The sequence below is a fragment of the Mesoplodon mirus genome (genome assembly GCF_964341445.2).
Source record: "Mesoplodon mirus genome assembly, chromosome: 4".
In the NCBI taxonomy this organism is placed as follows: Eukaryota; Metazoa; Chordata; class Mammalia; order Artiodactyla; family Ziphiidae; genus Mesoplodon; species Mesoplodon mirus.
In genome coordinates, this window is record NC_138979.1 from 177666836 (window position 1) to 177686941 (window position 20106).

The 20106-nt window shown below is 41.9% G+C and overlaps 2 protein-coding genes across 2 annotated transcripts; one reads left to right on the top strand and one right to left on the bottom strand.

The window, feature by feature from the left end:
* On the bottom strand, nucleotides 1-3074 carry GON7 (GON7 subunit of KEOPS complex). The gene is made up of 2 exons (XM_082619520.1): nucleotides 2817-3074; nucleotides 1-427 (listed from the first exon to the last, which is right to left on the bottom strand). The coding sequence occupies exons 1-2, from the start codon at nucleotides 3022-3024 to the stop codon at nucleotides 333-335; spliced, it is 303 nt and encodes a 100-aa protein (XP_082475646.1). The 5' UTR covers nucleotides 3025-3074; the 3' UTR covers nucleotides 1-332.
* A 144-nt stretch (nucleotides 3075-3218) lies between these two features.
* On the top strand, nucleotides 3219-20093 carry UBR7 (ubiquitin protein ligase E3 component n-recognin 7). The gene is made up of 11 exons (XM_082619518.1): nucleotides 3219-3428; nucleotides 5629-5762; nucleotides 6598-6658; nucleotides 7766-7861; nucleotides 8808-8861; nucleotides 9432-9537; nucleotides 10962-11170; nucleotides 11346-11495; nucleotides 12010-12172; nucleotides 13425-13486; nucleotides 17897-20093. Exons 1-11 carry the CDS (start codon nucleotides 3279-3281, stop codon nucleotides 17987-17989), a joined length of 1278 nt encoding a protein of 425 aa, XP_082475644.1. The 5' UTR covers nucleotides 3219-3278; the 3' UTR covers nucleotides 17990-20093.
* The last annotated feature ends 13 nt before the right edge of the window (nucleotides 20094-20106 follow it).

The following is a 20106-nucleotide window of genomic DNA, read 5'->3' on the forward strand; positions in this document are numbered from 1 at the left end:
GATGTAGACATCACACAATTTAATCCAGAGGGTATTTAAAAAGTATAAAGAAAAATTCAGTTGCCAACATAGTGGATTTTATACATTATTAAATGTCTATTTTATCTCCATGGTCTGAAACTTACTTCTCACTCAAGAAAAAAAGATTCCTTTCTAAACATTTATTCCATCTTTCTTTGATGGAAACAGCAGAAAAGTTTCTTCTTTGACAAAATTGTCCCAGGGGAACAAAACAAATGCTCTTTCCAAACTAGAGCACAAGTCTTCCTTAAATGTCAGTGTGTGATAAATAAGATATCATAGCAGTCTTTTAAATTTCATAAAAACTACAGTTAAGTTGGTGTTTTTGGCCGTTTTGCAGATGGTCCATCTGAGTTAGTTCTGTTATCAACGTTATTTTCATCTTCTGCATCATCTTCATCATCACCTTTTAAAATAAATATTTGTTGTATGACAATATGTTCGTTGGTTGAAAGAAATATACATAGCTAAAGCAGTTGATAATGAGACCATTTCACTTTAGGGATTAATAGAACAATGGATATATCAAATTAGACATATGTACAGTTAAAAAGACTTTGGGAATTTTGGTGTTTAAAACCTTTCTTTTCTATCAGTTTTTTTGGAGATATGATTCATATACCATAAAATTCACTTTCAAAGTGTACAGTTTATTGATTTAGATATTCACTAGGTTGTGCAACCATCATCACTAATTCCAGAACACTTTTCATCTTCCCAGAAAGAAATCTCATACAAATTAGCAGTCACTTCCCATTCCCCTCAGCCCTTGGCAGCCACTAATCTACTTTCCTATCTCTTAGATTTGTCTATTCTGGACACTTCATATAAATGAATCGTAAAACATGTGGCCTTTTGTGTCTGCCTTCTTTCACTTATCATGTTTTCAGAGTTCATTCATGTTGTATAGCATTTATCAGTACTTCATTCCTTTTTGTTGCTGAATAATATTCCATTGTATGGGTATATATTTTGTTTATCTACTCATGAGATGATGGACATCTGTGTTGTTTCCACTTTTTAGCTATTATGAATAATGCAGCTATGAACATCTGTGCGTTTGTTTTTAATGGGAACATGTTTCCAGTTCTCTCGGGAGAACGAGGAGTGGAACTAGGAATCCCTAGGAGTAGAATTGCTGGGTCGTACGACAAATTTATGTTTAACTTTTTGAGGAACTGACAAAGTGGTTTCCAAAGAAGGTACACCATTTCGCATTTCCACCAGCAATGTATGAGGGCTCCAATTTCTTCACATCCTAGCCAAGACTTGTTATTGTTCTTTCTGATTACAGCCTTCCTAGTGGGCATGACATGGTATGTCACTGTGGCTTTGATTTGCCTTTCCCTGAAAGTCAATGATGTTGAGCATCTTTTCACGTGCTTTCTGGCCATTTGTATATCTTATCTGGAGCACTGTCTATTCAAGTCTTCTGCACATTTGGTAACTGGATTCTTTTTTTTTTTTTGTCATTATGATGATTTTTTTCAATTGAAGTATAACTGACCCACGACACTGTTAGCTCCAGGTGCACAACACAGTGACTCAATATTTCTGTACATTACAAAATGATGTCTTTCTAGTGTTGCATTCTATCACTTTTCTTTCATAATTGTTACATTTAAAAAATTTTGTATTTATTAAGATATGATTCATATAAGATAAAATTTGTCGTTTTAATCTCTACAGCTTTTAACAAAGGAAATTCAAACCGAAGCTTTATGGGGACCTCATTAAATATACAAAAGCATGTCTTCCTGTATGAAGATATTACAAACCCACTATTAGTAGAACAGACGGCAGTTATTTTTCCAGTAAGTAATAATATATATATATATATATATTTTTTTTTAATGGCTCTACCTATACCTGTCCTTATTCCAATGATAATATTTTCAACGGATTAGAGAGGAACTTTTGGAGCCAAGAACCAGGACTTCTCTCTCATGGAAACAATCTATTATCTGAAGTCGTGTAATATTCTGAATTGGTTCCTTCACATTATCTAGCAATCAAGATGTAAACAAGATGGAAAGGAAAGTACAGTACAGTACAGTTTAAGCTCCTCTTCAGAGGAATTAAGTCCTGATTCTAATATTTAGTTCTTAGGTTCTTCAGCTCAGGGTAGTCAAGACAAGTCTTTAAAAAAAAACGAATACATTTAAATTTCCCGTTTCTACTTTCAAACTGCACCTACAAAACTGGGAAAGGAAAGGAGTCCCTGAGAGTTACAACTTGTTCATCTGAAATCTGCTGCAATCTTCGGAACCTGCTCCTATTCTGTGACAGATGGCAGTCTTCCAAACTTGTCTGTAATTTTACACCGGGGAAAATTCCTTTCCATCCAACACCCAGCTTAGAATTCACGCCCTCTCTTAAGTCTTCTTGGGTTCTCCAGGTTTGCAATAGCTACAGAGGAGCCTAGGGTCATCCTTCTACTCTTTAATAAGAGTGTTTCTCTAACCCCTCAGCGGTCAGAGTCCCACAAGGACAGGAACTGAGTTTCATTCTTTCTCCAGAGCTCAGCCCAATGACTGGCATAGAGCAGTAGCCGTTCAGCACGTTTTTGTGTGTGTGTATGATATAAATGCAAAGACAGTCGTGAAAAGCAGCCCTGGTAAATGAGCCCAGGTACAGCCCAGATCTGGCGGAAGGTGCTAACAAGTTTTAGTTGGAGTTCTTCCCCCCAGGCTCACTTTCTCCAAGCTTGCCACTCCACGCGGGCTCCCTGAGCAGACTTTCCCCGGGCGCCCCTGCCCACCCATCTGTCGCTCCAGCACCATCTCAGAACTTACCGTCCAACGCGTCGTCTGGAGCCGCCGCCACCTGGTCCTGTGCTTCCCGCTGTACCGGGGAGCCGAGGAGGTTGGTCACCAGCTCCCTCATCTTAGCCACGCCCGACAACAAGCCCTGGAAAGGGTCGGCGACGCCCGGCGCCTCACAGGGCGCCCGTAGCTGCTGTCGCTGCCCTTCCTGCCCGACGTACTCAGCCAGCAACTCCATGGACACCGCCGAACTTCCAGAGCGCGCCGCGGTGACGCGCCACCCGGAAGCGGAAGTCAACTAGCCGCCGGCGCAGGCGGGAGAAGGGAGAGGAGTAACTTCCGTTTGTCGGAAGTCGCTCCTCCCCCTTCCTTCGCTACCCTTCTCTGGGATTGGTGCCTGGCACTGAGGCCCCGCCTCCTCCGGCCCCGCCCCTCGCGGCCGCTTTTCCCGCCTCCGCCGGGGCCGAGAGGCGGTCTGGGTGACAGTTGAGAATGGCCGGAGCCGAGGAGCCCGCTGGGCGGCATTTGGAGCTGGAGCCCGTGGTATCGTTGGTCGACGTACTTGAGGAGGACGAGGAGCTGGAGAATGAGGCGTGCGCCGTCCTGGGCGGCAGCGACTCGGAGAAGTGCTCCTACTCGCAGGTGGGCGCGCGGCCCGGGCCTCGCCTCCCCCGGGCTCCCCTGAACCTTCTCTTCCCCGCTGGACTTACCCTCTTCCCGCCTGCCGCGGCCGGCACCCCCGTGGTGGTCCGGCGCCGCTGTTCATAGTACGTTTCCCCATCGCAGGCCCAGTTGTCCTATTACCCTTAGTCTCCTGAGCCCCCTTCCTCAGCCTGTGTCCAGCAGGGCTCCCCTCCTTTCTCGGTCTTCCTCCGTCCGGCCCCCCACGATTCTCCAGGCTTTGGCCCTGGAGCGGCTGCTCTTTCCTTCCTTTCCCGTCTCTTCTCGGTGCCTCAGCTGCTTTTCACGAAACCGTCCCCGTGACCTCTCACATCCAGACATCTTTGTCTCTACTTTTCGCATCCTCAGAGCATTTATTAGGAATCGAATGGGAGAGTCAAAACAGAGTGAAAGGAGAGAGTTCTGGATTTGAAAATCTCCCCGTGTGGGCTGGGCTCCTGGACAGCTGGTTCCTCTGCAATTTAGGTTGACAAGTGCTAGCTGGTTTCTTGGAGAGAAGAAGCAAATACCGCATCTGTCTGCAGTCTGCCCCCCAGGGGGATAGACCGGGACCCGAACAGCTGCTGGCACTGGCAGAGGAGGGGAGGGGAGGCGAGAAAGCATTTGGAAGATGTAGTGAACAAGGATTTGAGGGGGTGTGATGTCGTGTTTGGTGACTCATCCTATATTTCTAGGTACAAAAATGGAGAAAGGTGGGTAGAAGATAATAAGAGGTGAGAATTCGTAGGAGGAAGAAGGTTACCTTCCAAGGGGGTGGAGTGGAACACTGAAGGATGGGGAGAGAGATGTGGGGTCATTATGTGGTGTGGACTGAGATCATAATACCAGTTGTCATCGTTGTCCAGTTGAGTTTACACTGCAAAATGGTTACATTTTTGTAATACACCTTGTGTCAGATGTACTTAATGTTGTCTGGTATTTAAAAACCTTTGGTCACCACTGAAACAACTTTTTCTCTGCTTTCCTTTTTTTAAAAAGTCTGTATGTGAGTTACCTTTGAAATGTAGTTACCAGCACTTTCCACCATCCACCATTACTTCCAGATTTAAAGCTCATCTTTTTTTTTTTTTTTTTTTTTTTTTTTGCGGTACGCGGGCCTCTCACTGCTGTGGCCTCTCCCATTGCGGAGCACAGGCTCCGGACGCGCAGGCTCAGCGGCCATGGCTCACGGGCCCAGCCGCTCCGTGGCATGTGGGATCTTCCTGGACCGGGGCACGAACCCGTGTCCCCTGCATCGGCAGGCAGACTCTCAACCACTGCGCCACCAGGGAAGCCCGTAGTTAGGTTTTTGAAACGGACTTCCTTAACATTTTTTTTTTTTGTAGTGAAATGTGTGGAAAAGTGCACAAACCATATATAAGTCTTGGGAAAGCATAAACAAAAACACATGCAGGTACGTACGACCCAGATCAAGAAATAGAGCATTACCGGCATACCAGAAGCTTCCTTGTATCTTCCTTGTGTCTCCCCACTTCCCAGAAGAGGGTACTATCCATTACCAGGATTTGCTTGTTTTTCTTTCAACTTTTTATTTGGAAACATTTTAAGTCTACAGATAAGTTGAAAGAATAATATTATGAACACCTGTGTACTTTCACATATATTCACTTTTTAACATTTTACATTTGTTTCTTCTTTTACCCCTTCATTGTAATAGACTTTCTTTTTTCTTTTTTCCTCAGCCACTTGAAAATAAGTTGCAGACCATGACACTACACCTCTAAATACTTCAGCATACATCTAAGAATCACAGGGATTCATTTAATGCATTGGTTTTCTCTTTGGTGGAGCCACAAGCATTTTCCAAAATTAAGTATGATTATTATTTACATAAACTTACACGCATTCTCCTACATTTTTATGTGTTGAAATGATTAAGCAGGCCAGCTTATTCACAGCTGACTGAAAATATTAAACTTCTTTCTATCACTTTAAGAAAAACTTACATGAAAACAAGCACTAGTGTATGAAACATGCAACAGTGTTTTGGTATTCTGTTGAATAAGCTAATTTATTAGCCTCGGTGGTTTTTACAGGAAAATCTTGACCACAGGTAGTCTGATTTCAGTTATTTCTTAGATCATAGTATGGGCATTAGGTGACTCTGCCATGTTTCTTCAATTTTTTCTCTCTCTTTTTCCATTTTGGGGCTGTCTTTTAGGGCTCAGTAAAGAGACAAGCACTATATGCCTGTAGTACCTGCACCCCAGAGGGAGAGGAACCAGCAGGAATTTGCCTAGCTTGCAGTTATGAATGTCATGGAAGTCATAAACTTTTTGAGCTATACACAAAAAGGTAAAATGGTCAGAGACTGATGCTGAATGCTTTTCAAATATTTAGATTCTTTTCCAGCTGCACTTTTTTCTTAATCTTTTTTTTTTTGCATTCAAAGTAGTTGTGCACTGGTAAAATGTGATGTGTTTTTATATGATATAATTGGAGAGAGCAGTTTTCCAGAGGGCCTTTTTTTAAAAATTAATTAATTAATTTTATTTATTTATTTTTGTCTGTGTTGGGTCTTTGTTGCTGCACGCAGGCTTTCTCTAGTTGTGGAGAGCAGGGGCTACTCTTTGTTGCGGTGCACGGGCTTCTTATTGCGGTAGCTTTTGCTGCAGAGCACAGGCTCTAGGAGTGTAGGCTTCAGTAGTTGTGGCAAGTGGGCTCAGTAGTTGTGGTGCACAGGCTTAGTTGCTCCACGGCATGTGGGATCTTCCTGGACCAGGGCTCGAACCCGTGTCCCCTGCATGGGCAGGCAGATTCTCAACCACTGCGCCACCTGGGAAGCCCGGCAGGCAGATTCTTAACCACTGCACCACCAGGGAAGTCCCCAGAGGGCCTTTTAAAATAAAATTATGGTGCGAACTCAACTACTCCTGCTGCTCTGCCATTATTTTATTAGTGTTTGTGTAATATAGATATTTGTCTTTATGCATGTTAATCTCTAGAATTATTAAATCTTTTATTGTCATGTGCTTGGAGAGATTCTGGATTGGATACATGAACAACAACCAAGGTCACTTTTTAGATCCTAGAAGCCAGTTGAAAGGGAAGAGGCTATGACATGAATTTAAAGAGTAAGTCATCAGATATAAAAGAAAACTTAAAATCGGCTCTTCCTCCTTTGTTTCAGAAATTTTCGTTGTGATTGTGGAAACAGCAAGTTTACAAATTTGGAATGCAAATTATTTCCTGTAAGTAAGCACTGCAACTATTAATGCATGAAAAGTAGCTGAGATTGATATTTGTCCGAGTGGATAAAAACCAAGTATTTTCCAAAAAGGAAGTTCTTATGCTTATTCTTTGTAAATGGACAAATCAATATTAGACTATCCCATTTATTACTTTTTGGAAAACTAAGTAACCTTTTCAGAGCCTACAGTATAGATTGTAATTAATATGAAGGGTTTGTGGGGGAATGTTCTAAAGTGATTCAGGTTTAATTATGTTGATTGTGCCTATGCTTTAAGGGTTTTTTGTTTGTTTTTTTTTTTTTTTTCTGCGGTATGCGGGCCTCTCACTGTTGTGGCCTCTCCCGTTGCGGAGCACAGGCTCCGGACGCGCAGGCTCAGCGGCCATGGCTCACGGGCCCAGCCGCTCTGCGGCATGTGGGATCTTCCAGGACCGGGGCACGAACCCTTGTCCCCTGCATCGGCAGGCGGACTCTCAACCACTGCACCACCAGGGAAGCCCTACTTTAAGGTTTTTAAAGCAAAGGGGATGACTTTAAAAACTGAAAAAATAAAACTTGGTAATAATGAGTGGGTTATGTGCACTCAGAAGTTTTTCAGTGCTTTTTGGATAATAAAAACTATGCTTATATGCCAACTTTCAATGAAATAACAGAAATGAAAGAGAAAATAAGGGACTTTACATTGTTCAATCATATTGCTAAAGCTGTCATGCTTTTTCCCTCCTCAAAGATTATTTTCAGACAATTTCCTTGCCTGCTTCTTACCTCCTAGTAACCTGGGGGCCTTGGCTGTCACAGCTGGGCATTAAGAAGTCTTTTGAAATTCTAGACCAATGTCAGCTTACAGAGGTTGATAATTAATATTTATGATTCATTTTCCCCCAATTGCTACAAAGAAGGCATAGAAAATATATTTTATTTTTTCCCTGTATCCTGGAAAAAGTATCCCTTTAATAGGAATGAATTTTTTTCCTTTGTACTTTGAAAGTTAAAGACCAGCTTCTGGGTGGGGGAGATATTTAATGCACAAATTTATTGAATGCATACATTTCATGATGCATGAAATTAAAGTTAGACCATATTATATATTGAAATTAATATCTTTCAGGACAAAGCAAAGATAAACTGTGGCAATAAGTACAATGACAACTTTTTTGGATTGTACTGTATTTGCAAGAGACCTTATCCTGATCCTGAAGATGAGGTAAGAGATTGAGAGGTTAGCACCGGGACTGTGTCATCTCTAGCCTTCACTCCTCAGCCTTTTGTCATATTTGACCCTTTAGCTGTTCAGCAGGGATTTGGGGATTGTGAAAGGATTCTAGATTTATCCCTTCTTATGAATCTGGGCTGGAGCTACAACCAGAACAGACCCCAGCCATTCTCATTCTTACATCATGAGAATGAAATATCGGACAGGACGTTCTCAAGGCCAGAACTTTTTTCCTTCCTCCCCCCCTTTGCCTGCCTGTTTGCTCCATTCCCCTGAACACTTGCCAGAAAATGACCTTCAGTTTCTTGCATCCCTGCAAGGAAAGAATTAGGGTGTACAAACTGGATCCTCTTAAAAATTTCAATTAGACGTACACACAAAATTTAAAAAGAATTTTTCTTCTTCCTCACTCCTGTACCTTCTTACCTCCCAGAAACAACCACTGTTAACACTTTTCGGTATATGTATTTTTAAACCTTTTTCTGTGCACACATAAGTGGGTGAATGTGAGTTTTAATTTCTAGTTTCCTTTTACTTTCACAAAAGTGAAAATTCTGTGCAGTCACTTCTGCAACTTGCTGCAATTCACATTACCTCCCTGGGCCTGGGTTTATGTCTGAAGTGAGAATACATTACTTATTTATAAAGTTTTATGGGAATCATATATTAAGTAACAGATATGAAAGCCTTGATAATTGCTCACAAAGTGCTTATCTTAATGTAATCCTTCTGTAACACCAGTTCATGGGGAATGAACTTCTTTGGCCCCTTGAATTGCCGTTTCTCCCTGTCCCCTTGACTTCTGGCATGTGGATAGCAGTTTTACAGAATTGGTAGAGAATTATTTAATATCTAATTCTAATGTGTGTGCCAGATTTACTTTGGTATCCCAGAATTCGCTGTAATCATTAACAAACAAATGGCTTTCCCGTGTTAGATTCCAGATGAGATGATCCAGTGTGTAGTCTGTGAAGACTGGTTCCATGGAAGGGTAAGGAGAGCTTTTACCTTTTAAAGACATTGTCTTTACAAAAAGAGAAAAGATCTTGTCTTTTGGAATTTACTATATTTTACGTTATAATTACTCTTCTAAAAATATAGTAAAGATATGATCAGCATCCTAGTGCAATATATTTCTTTCTCCCGTCTGCGTTGGGTCTTCGTTGCTGCGCGTGGGCTTTCTCTAGTTGCGGCGATTGGGGGCTACTCTTTGTTGTGGTGCACGGGCTTCTCATTGCAGTGGCTTCTCTTGTTGCGGAGCACGGGCTTTAGGCACTTGGGCTTCAGCAGTTGCGACGCTTCAGCAGTTGCGACGTGTGGGCTCAGTAGTTGTGGGGCCTGGGCTCTAGGGTGCGGCTCAGTGGTTATGGCACACCAGTTTAGTTGCTCCACGGCATGTGGGATCTTCCCGGATCAGGGATCGAACCCGTGTCCCCTGCATTGTCAGGCGGATTCTTAACCACTGCGCCACCAGGGAAGTCTCGCAATATTTTATAAAATAATGGGCTTTTTGGACAGCTTGGTGATCACAAGGAAAATGTTCGGTTTTCTGTGTTCGCAGCATCTTGGTGCCGTTCCCCCTGAGAGTGGAGATTTCCAGGAGATGGTGTGCCAGGCTTGCATGAAACGCTGTTCTTTCTTGTGGGCTTATGCTGCACATCTGGCAGGTAAATGTCTCTGGAGTTGGTATTCCACCAACTTGTGCTGTATGTTCAGAACAATTTGTACGTTCAGTAGATAATTTTTATCAACTAGTTTTAACTGGACTCTGCGGAAAAAAGTATAAGACCTGTTCCTTCTCCACAAGGTGCTTATAGGTAGATTGGGAGACTACCAAGAACAAATTTGTACTTAAATGGCGTGATGCAGAGTATGGATGAGACCAGAATTAGAGAAAATGGAGGAAGCAGTTTTGAACGGGGTTTTGAAAGATAAAGAGATAAACATTGTTCTTAAATGTAAGACATGCTATTGGTTGGGGAGGGGGTGGTGGTATAGTTTGTCATATAGTGCTTTTATTATACTCTAAGAAATTGACCCCAAACCACTAATCAGCAATGAATGTTCTTGAGGCATTAAATATTTTATTTTATTTGTAATGCTATACATGTTAATTTATTTTTAAAGTGGCAGTTATCTGCTGCTCTGGCCTCACAATTTCTTGCCCTTCTCACCTTTAGGGAACACTTCACCATACAAACCACAGGCAGCATCAGACATTTTTGATTTGTCTCCAAGTTCTTAAACTTGGTGTGCTTTCTTTCTGTTCATACCCTTTACAATTAAATCTCACTTTCTGCTGGACCTGGATTTATTTCGCCTTCATCAGGTTTTCTTAACCGCTCCCCTCTGCCCCTCCTTCATTTCCTTCCCTGTCAGCAGATGGCCTCATTTCCTACTAAACTGAAATGCCATCATGCAAACTGAGTTCCCTTATCATTTCTCTTCTCTCCTTCACAGTATTTCTGTCTCTACATGCGCCCTTTCTGATTTCCTTCTCTCGTAAAGAAAAGCTGTTGTTTCTTCTAAAACTGCCCTTCTACCTGTATTTGCAGTTAAATCTATTCCTGTTGCCTCTTGCTTCTTGAGGTGTCCCTCTGTCTTTAACATCTATAGTATTTTTTTTTCTCTTTTACATAGAAAGTGCTTAAGTAGTGATTGGTTTTTTTTTGTTTTTTTTTTTTGCGGTACGCGGGCCTCTCACTGTTGTGGCCTCTCCCGTTGCGGAGCACAGGCTCCGGACGCGCAGGCTCAGCGGCCATGGCTCACTGGCCCAGCTGCTCTGCGACATGTGAGATCTTCCAGGACCGGGGCACGAACCCGTGTCCCCTGCATTGGCAGGCGGACTCTCAACCACTGCGCCACCAGGGAAGCCCGTGGTTGGTATTTTTAAATGATCTTCTCAGTTATTTGACTCTTTGGATTAGGCAGAGATAACCTAAAAAAGTGTTATTTCCTTTCTTATTATTCCAGAGATTAAGGTTCACTTTCTCCTTTTCTAGATTCTGAAGTATGTTTTAATCAGACTAAGTGATTTCATTGGCTAACTGGTCTGTGGATATGTGTGTGTGTTTTTTCAATGAACCCACAGTAACCAAAGTAACTGCTGAAGATGATGGGTTGGTGCTGAATGTTGATGTGGTAGGTGACCAGGAAGTTATCCAACCTGAAAATGGAGCTCATCATGATGGTGCCCTCAAAAAGGATGTTCCAGAACATGGAAAGGCTGCTGAGAAGGAAGTTAAAGCAGAGCAGATGAACGAACCATGTACCAGCTCTAGTTCTGAAGCTGATCTCCAGGTAACATGAAATCTGAGCTATAAAAGAAATAAAACTTAAGCAAAATTAATTCTGTAATCTATATAGCTTTGGGTTTCAGTTGTACCCTTTGCCTAAAGAAATCCTTTGACAAAATCTAAACTGTGAAAACTATGATAGTTTAAAAAACACACTTCAAAACTTAATTTAATTTCAGACAGCATTTAAGAATCAACATCTCAACACAGAATCACAGTCTGGCTGCAAACTTCAGGAGCTTAAAGCTAAGCAGTTTATAAAGAAGGACACCGCCACCTATTGGCCCCTGAACTGGCGTAGCAAGTTATGTACCTGCAAAGACTGTATGGTAAGTACCTGATCAAGTTCAATATTAGTATGTTTTGTGGACTGATGCCTAAAATAAGAGCACCTGAAAAGTATATTTATGAAACTGATATTAGAGTATAGAGAACTGAAAATTTTTTTATATTAAGCAAATTTATGAAATAGTATTTGCAGTCTGAATGCTTATGGAAGAAATTAAGAATTATGCGATACTTTTTATTTACTTAGCTTCATTTCAGTGGAAAATAGCTTATCTTTTTTATATCATAGAATTTCTTGGAAACACATATTACTTGAAAGTTACAGTAAGTCAGTGGTTTTTAAATAAAGATCTCTTAGATCATATAATATCTACTGGGAAGTTGGGAGGTTTCTAAAAGAGATTTGGGCAAAAAGAATAAAACATTCAAGCAACTCGCTAAAAGGCTCAGGTTTTTCTGGATATTAATTAAATAAATTTTTAGTGATTCTCATGAGGTTGACTTTCTGAGAATGACATACAGTTCTAATGGGGAAACTGGTTTTATTTTTTAAAGAAAATGTATGGCGATCTAGATGTCCTGTTCCTGACAGATGAATGTGACACAGTTCTGGCTTATGAAAACAAAGGCAAGGTTGACCAGGCAGCTGACAGGAGAGACCCTCTAATGGACACCCTTAACAGCATGAACAGAGTCCAGCAAGTGGAACTTATTTGTGGTAAATATTGTTTGTGAAAGTTTATGAAGTTCATGAAGTTTCCTTCACTATTAAAAAAAATATGTATAAGGAGGACAACTAATAACCTATTTTAATTTAACACAAAGATGGTTTAAATTTGGAATTGTATAGTAGGCCTCACCTACACTTGCTTGATTGTAATGTTGCTGGGTATTTAGCCGCTATTTCCATTGAATTTGGGTTACACGCTAGAATAATTACATGCTTGAGAAATCGTAACATGCTATTTTGATTAAGGGTAGATGTATGAGTAAAGATAAAAGGAAAGCAATTTCTTTTTCCATTCACTGAAATAATTTTCATTGAACATTACATGTCATCTTTCTGAGCAAAGCATGCCATCTTTTTGACAGTTCTTGAGGATGCTTCAGTGGTTCACAGGAAACCACTAGAGGGGAAACATTCCCAAACCCTTAATTACAGGCTTTTACATTTTTTCCCCCAGTATGCCCAACCTATTATAGTGATTTCCATCCTAGCCATTTCTACTCGGATGCCACCACTTTTGTGCCCCTTTTTTGACATTGATTATTCCTGTCTTGTATTTGTAACTGTTTGATTAATTTCCTTTTGCCTTTATTGGAGTAAAACCTTTCCAAGGATAGAGGCTGCATCTAAAACATTTTTGTAGCCCTCAAGGTGCCTTGTACATAATATAAATTGTTGAGTGAGTGCACGAGTTTTAAAACCTAATGTTTGACAAGTCCAAGATATTTCAAGCACTAGAATTCCAGAGAGACAGAAAACTTTTTAAAAAAGTTCTTAGCTAATCTTTTTGGGAATGAGGATATCTCTGTTTTTTTGAGTTTTTTTTTTTTTTTTTTTTTTTGCTGTACGTGGGCCTCTCACTGTTGTGGCCTCTCCCGTTGCGGAGCACAGGCTCCGGACGCGCAGGCTCAACGGCCATGGCTCACGGGCCCAGCCGCTCCGCGGCACGTGGGATCTTCCCGGACCAGGGCACAAGCCTGTGTCCCCTGCGTCGGCAGGCGGACTCTCAACCACTACGCCACCAGAGAAGCCCCTTTTGAGGGTTTTTGAATGAAAAAGTGTCCCAGATGTCAAAATGGAGGAATTTGAGAGAAATTGAGAACAAGTTTCTATGCAGATTTCACTTAAAGAAAAATGTGGTTTAGACTAACATACTCAAATGTCAATGGTCAAGAAATATTTTGTTTCTAAATGCAAATGGCTTATCTAAAGTTTATGTCCTTTTTCTGTTGTTTTGATTTAGAATACAATGACTTGAAGACTGAACTTAAAGACTATCTCAAGAGATTTGCTGATGAAGGCACAGTAAGTTTAGTTAGAGTTTTAATCATAGCCTTGTATGTTTTGAATAAAGTATCTTTTTTTTATTGAAGTATAGTTGATTTACAGTATTATTTTAGTTTCAGGTGTATAACATAGTGATTCAACGTTTATAGATTATACTCCATTTAAAGTTATTATAAAATATTGGCTACGTTCCTTGTGCTGTACAATATATCCCTGTAGCTTATTTATTTTATACATAGTAGTTTATGCCACTTAATCCCCTACCCTTCACTTGCCCCTCCCCCTCCCTCTCTCCACTGGTAACCACTAGTTTGATCTTTATATCTGTGAGTCTGTTTTGTTATATTCATTTGTTTGTTTTATTTTTTAGACTCCACATATAAATGATAACATGTAATATTTGTCTTTCTCTATCTGACTTATTTCCCTAAACATAATAATACCCTCTAGGTCCATCCATGTTGTTGCAAATGGCAGAATTTCATTCTTTTTTATGGCTAATATTCCATTGTGTGTGTGTGTGTGCACGCCACATCTTCTTTAACCATTCTTTTGTTGATGGACACTTAGGTTGCTTCCATATCTTGGCTATTGTAAATGATGCTGCTGTGAACATTAGGGTGCACGTATCTTTTCGAATTAGTGTTTTCAGTTTCTTGGATACATACCCAGAAGTGGGATTGCTGGATCATATGGTAGTTCTAGTTTTAGGTTTTTGAGGAACCTCCATACTGTTTTCCATAGTTCATTTTCTTTGATGAAAAAGATGACTGAGAGCTTAATGCAGGCAGAGGAAAGGGAGATCAATAGTAGTGAAACACCAGTGGACTAGCCACATCAGGATTCCTTCCCAACCCTCCGGATGAGGGGCGGAGCAGTCTTGCATGATCTGGAGAGAATCGTTGTAGCTTAGGAGAGGGCCATTGGATCAGCCATACTGATTCTCCCAGTCCTGACCTTCAAGCAGGGATTTTTGGAGAAAGAAGGAAAAATGACCAGGCAGGAAAAAATGAAAGCCAGACCACTTTTCTGTGATTTTTGAGTTCTAGTTTAAAATGAAAGAACTTTATATTGGGGGGCTAAAACATTTCTCTTGCTGGTTAGGACAGTCTACATGCCTTTGAGGGTGACACTAACTCTATAATGTATAATTTTTTTTTTTTTTTTGGCCACGTGGCACGTGAGATATTAGTTCCCCGACCAGGTATGAGCCCATGCCCCCTGCAGTGGAAGCAAGGAGTCCTAACCACTGGACCGCCAGGGAATTCCCATGTAATCTTTTAAAATAGTTTTCCAGGGACATCCCTGCTGGTCCAGTGGTTAAGACAATGCACTTCCACTGCAGGGGGTGTGGGTTCGATCCCTGGTCAGGGAACTGAGATCCCACATGTCACAGGGTGCAGCGAAAAAATAAATAAATAAATAAATAAATAAACAAATAAATAGATAGGTAAAATAGTTTTCCAGATGAATTTACAAATACCTCCTAGCCCTCTACTACTCATACATTTATGATGGACTTTTTTTTCTAAAATACTTTCCTATCTTCCAGAGGCAGATATAAAGCAAAACTTTTCTTTTCATGGCCTACAGTTGTCCTTCTGGACAGAAAATGTTTTGCTCTGCTATAGCTAGACAGACAAATGAAGTCAGACATGGGTCTGACAGACACTCGGGACGTGCCCGGAAACTTGTTTTCTTGGAAGAAGTCTCTGCAACCGAGTGCTTTCTCATAAATGTGGGAAGAACTTGTAGCTGCCTGGATATCTGGCAATGCTGCCTTTCTGCAAAATGAATTGTGAAGTCCAAAGTTAAAGAGACTTGCTAAATGGTTTTTCTCGTTTTTAGAGAATGTTCCTCAGTGTCACTGGGGACGGACGTCTTCCTGCTTCCCAGCAGCTCTTAACAGACAGTTATTCTCGTTTCTGTTGCAAAGGCTGTCCTCTGCTTAATGCAGCCTCACGCTTCTCTCTCACTGGAACTAAGAGGGTCCATGGGTGTAACTGTTTTTGGGTTTTGTTGGGGGTTTTTTTTGATAAATTTATTTATTTATTTTTGGCTGCATTGGGTCCTCGTTGCTACATGCGGGCCTCTCATTGTGGTGGCTTCTCCTGGTGCAGAGCATGGGCTCTAGGCACGTGGGCTTCAGTAGCTGTGGCACATGGGCTCAGTAGTTGTGGCTCCTGGGCTCCAGAGTGCAGGCTTAGTAGTTGTGGCGCACGGGCTCAGTTGCTCCACGGCATGTGGGATCCTCCCGGACCAGGGATCGAACCCATGTCCCCTGCATCGGCAGGCGGACTGTCAACCACTGCGCCACCAGGGAAGCCCCGGGTGTAACTCTTTTAACCTCGGCACTGTTGGTGGACATTCAGGGTCTTTCCGTTGTGTCAGAGCACGTGCTCTTGCCTCTGCTTCTGTGTAGTTTGTGGTTGCTGTGCTCTTTATTGATTTTATTACACACACACTTAAATTCACATAAAAGGAAAAAAGTAGGTATATTGTCTTTTTCCATTCACAATTGGAACAATTTTATCCAGAGTCTTCACATGTGTCCTCAGTGTATGGATCTTTGTGAAAGCTAGAGCCATTCTTTATGAGTCTGAGATAATCTGATGTGACAATTTAAAAGGACAGAAAAATATTTTTTATCGTTTGTTTTCGACATTACTAACTAGATCTTTACAAACACCTTAAGTTGTCTTAAAGCTCGTCTGCTTTGGTTGTATTTGGCTATAGAAGAGAATGCTAATAAGGTCTGGGTGTTGTCAAATGATGGACTGCCCTTTAATGTTTGTGTCTGACTAAAAAATAATAATAACACTTAGACACTACACATTTTCTAGGACAAACCAATGAAATGATTCATTATTGGACCCAGGTATTTATTCTTTAACATTTCTACTCTGCATATTGGCTGTGACCATTTGAGGATGCCTAGAAACTAAAGATTACACACTCTAATTTGTGTAATTTGTGGGCTTTTAGGTCTCCTCCTACTATTTCCTTGCCAGAGAAATGTCCTTGTGTTGCCTTTCAGCGTTTAATGTCTGTGATCCGAGCTGGGGGCAGATCCTTCACATTGGAACTCCCCAGTGTCCTATTTATTAGCATTTATAAGTGTGCATTCCCAAGCCCAGTGCCTTAGAGCTCTGAGCTGTGGTTGCCTCAGAGTGCGTTAGCATCTCGATCTTGAGTCTGTGAGGGGCTCTAATTCCTCACAGGTTGACCCCCAGCTGACTCTTGGTGCCTGTGAGACTGGTGTGTCAGCTGCCAGTCTGGTGTGGAGTTCTTTCATTTCGAGGAGTTGTCAGATCATGTCTTGCCCCAGTGAGTTATTCAGGTTGCCTGTGCCATTTGGGGATGTCGCGCTCTTACCCCTGGGGAGTGGAGAGGGAGGTTTTCGCTTTACCCACAAGTATTTGTCCTCTTTCTTACTTCTCTCTCTCTCTCTCTCCCTCTTGCTCACTGTATTCCAGCGCTTTCTTTTTCTTTTTCTCTTTCCCTCCCTCTCCCCGCCCCACCCTTACTCCTTTATAATAATAAGAATGTGTTACCTTTGTAATTAAAAACCATGTTAACAAACCTGTCAATTGCAGCACAGACTCACTCTTGGGGTGAGCAGGGACTCCTTCCGGTTAGGCCTGGTTTACTTTTTTTCTATATTTCCCCTTGTTTTCTTATTTTTGATATTTTATTTTGCTAATAGAAACACTTTTATCTGATGTTCTAGTCCTTTTTCCAATAAAATACAAGATAAATTTCTCATTTTTATTGCATAACATGGATATTCCATTTACTGGGAGTACTGCTTCCATAGTTTTTGCCAATTATTTTTCTATTTATATAGCAAACATCTTTAATTTTGGACTCTTGAAGAGGGAAGAGTTTGGGGGTTCCTTTTTTTCAGTAAAGGAGAGAGCACAAATCTCAAGAAAGCAGATTTTGTTTGCTGTGGGTGCTTCTGCAGAACTGAAGGACGTTCCCAAGACAGCTGTGTCATGAGGCGGAGCAGTGGCCTCAGGAGACCATTAGTCCCCTCAGTTTTCGTCCTGGCTCTGCTACTTTCCTTTTCAGCTGATACTCATTGAGAACTTACTCTGTGCTGGGCAGTGTTTTACAGGCATTACATCTCACTGCTCTTCAAACAGCCCTGTTAGATGGGTGCTGCTTTCGTCTCATTTTAATGAGGAAACCAAGGGCGGTGGTGGAACCCACGCTCCGTACCAGTGTGCTGCCTGCCTACCGCGTGACTCTGACTGGCCAGTCTCTGAGCCAGGATGAGCTTGTCTGTGCAGTGGAGATAGGATAATTAATTACACATTAAAACAGTCCTTATCAGCAGTATTGTTGGACTCGATTGTGAATGTTACAACCAGTTAGTGCTGTTCTGTGATGCTCCCTTTCCTAACTTTCCCTCTCCCTCGACAGGTGGTTAAGAGAGAGGACATCCAGCAGTTCTTTGAAGAATTTCAGTCAAAAAAGAGAAGAAGAGTGGATGGGATGCAGTATTACTGCAGCTAGACTGGAACATGGCGCCTTCTCATCCAGCCAGTGAGGACACCCCTTACTGTTCCAGGAATAAAAGAGGCATAGTTCACGGTCGGTCCTCGTTCTGTGCCCCCTGGAGCGGCCTCCTCCTGCTGATTTCACAACCAGCATTCTTTCTGACTCAGCTAAATGCAGCTCATTCCACAGACTTGAGCCCCACCACGCCAGTCCAGCCAGGGTTATGTGCTCATGAGTTTCAAGACGTTTGATTTGGTTTTGAGAAAGTCAACTAGTTTTTTTTCCCCCTTATGATTTGCTCTTTAACTCCCGAGCGTGTCTGCCCTGTCACAGAGCCGCTGTCTCCCAGGACCTGCTCTGTCAAGTTCTCTTCCTGTCAGCTCCACCCTCCGTAGATCCCCCCACCCCTACGGTCGTGGTGCCTTGGGCCAAAGCTTCCTCAAGCCTGTTCTGCCCCTTCTCCCACATCGCTGTTTTCTGAGGTTTGGTCACAGCTTAGAAGGGATCTCAGAGCTTGCTTCCTCCAGGCCAAACCTCCGGAGTAGCGGTTTTCTGGCCTAGATGTTTATCACAGGCAAGGAGATTGGCTGATGGCAGGATTGAGGAAGCCCACCGTTGTTACAAATTTTACTAATAAATTTAAAGTGAGAATTTCATTCACACGTCTACTGGCACTACATGATTAGAATGTCAGTACTGTAGTGCTCACAGGGCTTCCTGGAGAAAATCTGCCATTATACTGGTCCCTCTCTGCTGCCTAGAAAATAGACCGGGTACTACCCTGTGAAATCTTGGTGGTTTACAAAGTCCTCTGGGTTTCTTTATATTATCAGGGATATTCATAAGCCTAGATTATAAACAGACCTATTTTGATGTTGTTCTGTTAAGAAAATGGTATTAGAACCCCCAATAAATTATTATTTTTCCCCTTAAATCTGTGCTGAAGAGAAAAGCTACTGGCTTAGCTTACTTGTGGCGAGCAGGGCAGCGAGTGCTCTGGTTTGGGAGACTGTGTGGAAGAGACGCCAAGCAAGGCCCTAGGCTGTGCATATGATGAGCTTCATGTATATAAACGTTACTGTCCACAGCTGTGTCCCTAGTGACTGTGAGATCTTCTGAAGAACCTCATGGGATGTTGTATAAAACCCCATATTTGAGGGGATGTCCTTTCAGTTGGTTTGAAATCTCTTTTCAAATTCAGTCTATGTGGAAAACCCATTTTGATAAACAAAGGGCCCTCAGCTGCTCTCTCCCTCTGGAGGAGCGTGGTCTTTCCTGACAGTAGACGCCACAGTTTGAGGTGTGAGACTATACACCGCATTTGAGGCTTTGGGGCCACGAGTGTATATTAATATTTTTTGTGTGTCCAGCGGTCACAAGTGCCCACCAATCCCTGGATAAGGTGAACTAGACGTACAGAAAGTCAAGGACTTAAAGAAATAGTACAACTCGTTTTTCTGCAGCAAACCTCCTAATCATTATATCCTCCTGAAGAGTGACGTGTGGAGCTGGAAGGCCCTGTGGCCACAGGAGATGCCTGTGTGCTCTGAGCTGGCCCTGTAGAAAGGGTGGAAAGGCTAGGGTGAGAGCTCACGGCATCTTGAAGACGGTTTACATCCCCAGCTTGGGAACTGTGTCCCAAGTCTGAGGATTTTTGACCCCCTCTGCAAGGTGGTACTAGTTGTGAACCGTCGTGGCCTGAAAGTTTATATCTTCTCAGACATTTGATTTAACCATCAGAAAGTTCCTTCCTTCCTTATGACAGGTCAGGACCCAGTCTTGGAGGTGATGCATTGCTGTGCAGCACAACACAAATCACCCAGTGGTGAAGGGCTTGTTTTTGGAAAGGTACTGTTCCTTTTACATTAACCAGAAAACCTCTTTTTTTTACCTATTGTTAACAACTAGTTTTCTTATTGACTGTATTGGACCGTCTCTTCTTGTAGAGACTGATTTTGGCCAACATGTGGCAGTTGATATTAATGCATGTTTTATGCAAAACAAGAATATGATATTAGTTACTTTTAAGGAATTCTGGCATTGTACGTGCATTTTTGTAGAATTGTTACTGGACTTATAATTACATACTTAACTCTAATCAGGTTTCTGTAAAATTCAAATAAACCAATTCA

Coding starts and splice junctions, on each gene's coding strand:
- UBR7 (XM_082619518.1), top strand. CDS start 3,279: ATGGCCGGAGCCGAGGAGCCCGCTGGGCGGCATTTGGAGCTGGAGCCC. Junction 9,538..10,961: donor TTATGCTGCACATCTGGCAG/GTAAATGTCTCT, acceptor ATGAACCCACAG/TAACCAAAGTAACTGCTGAA. Junction 11,496..12,009: donor GTACCTGCAAAGACTGTATG/GTAAGTACCTGA, acceptor TATTTTTTAAAG/AAAATGTATGGCGATCTAGA.
- GON7 (XM_082619520.1), bottom strand. CDS start 3,024: ATGGAGTTGCTGGCTGAGTACGTCGGGCAGGAAGGGCAGCGACAGCAG. Junction 428..2,816: donor TCCAGACGACGCGTTGGACG/GTAAGTTCTGAG, acceptor TTATTTTAAAAG/GTGATGATGAAGATGATGCA.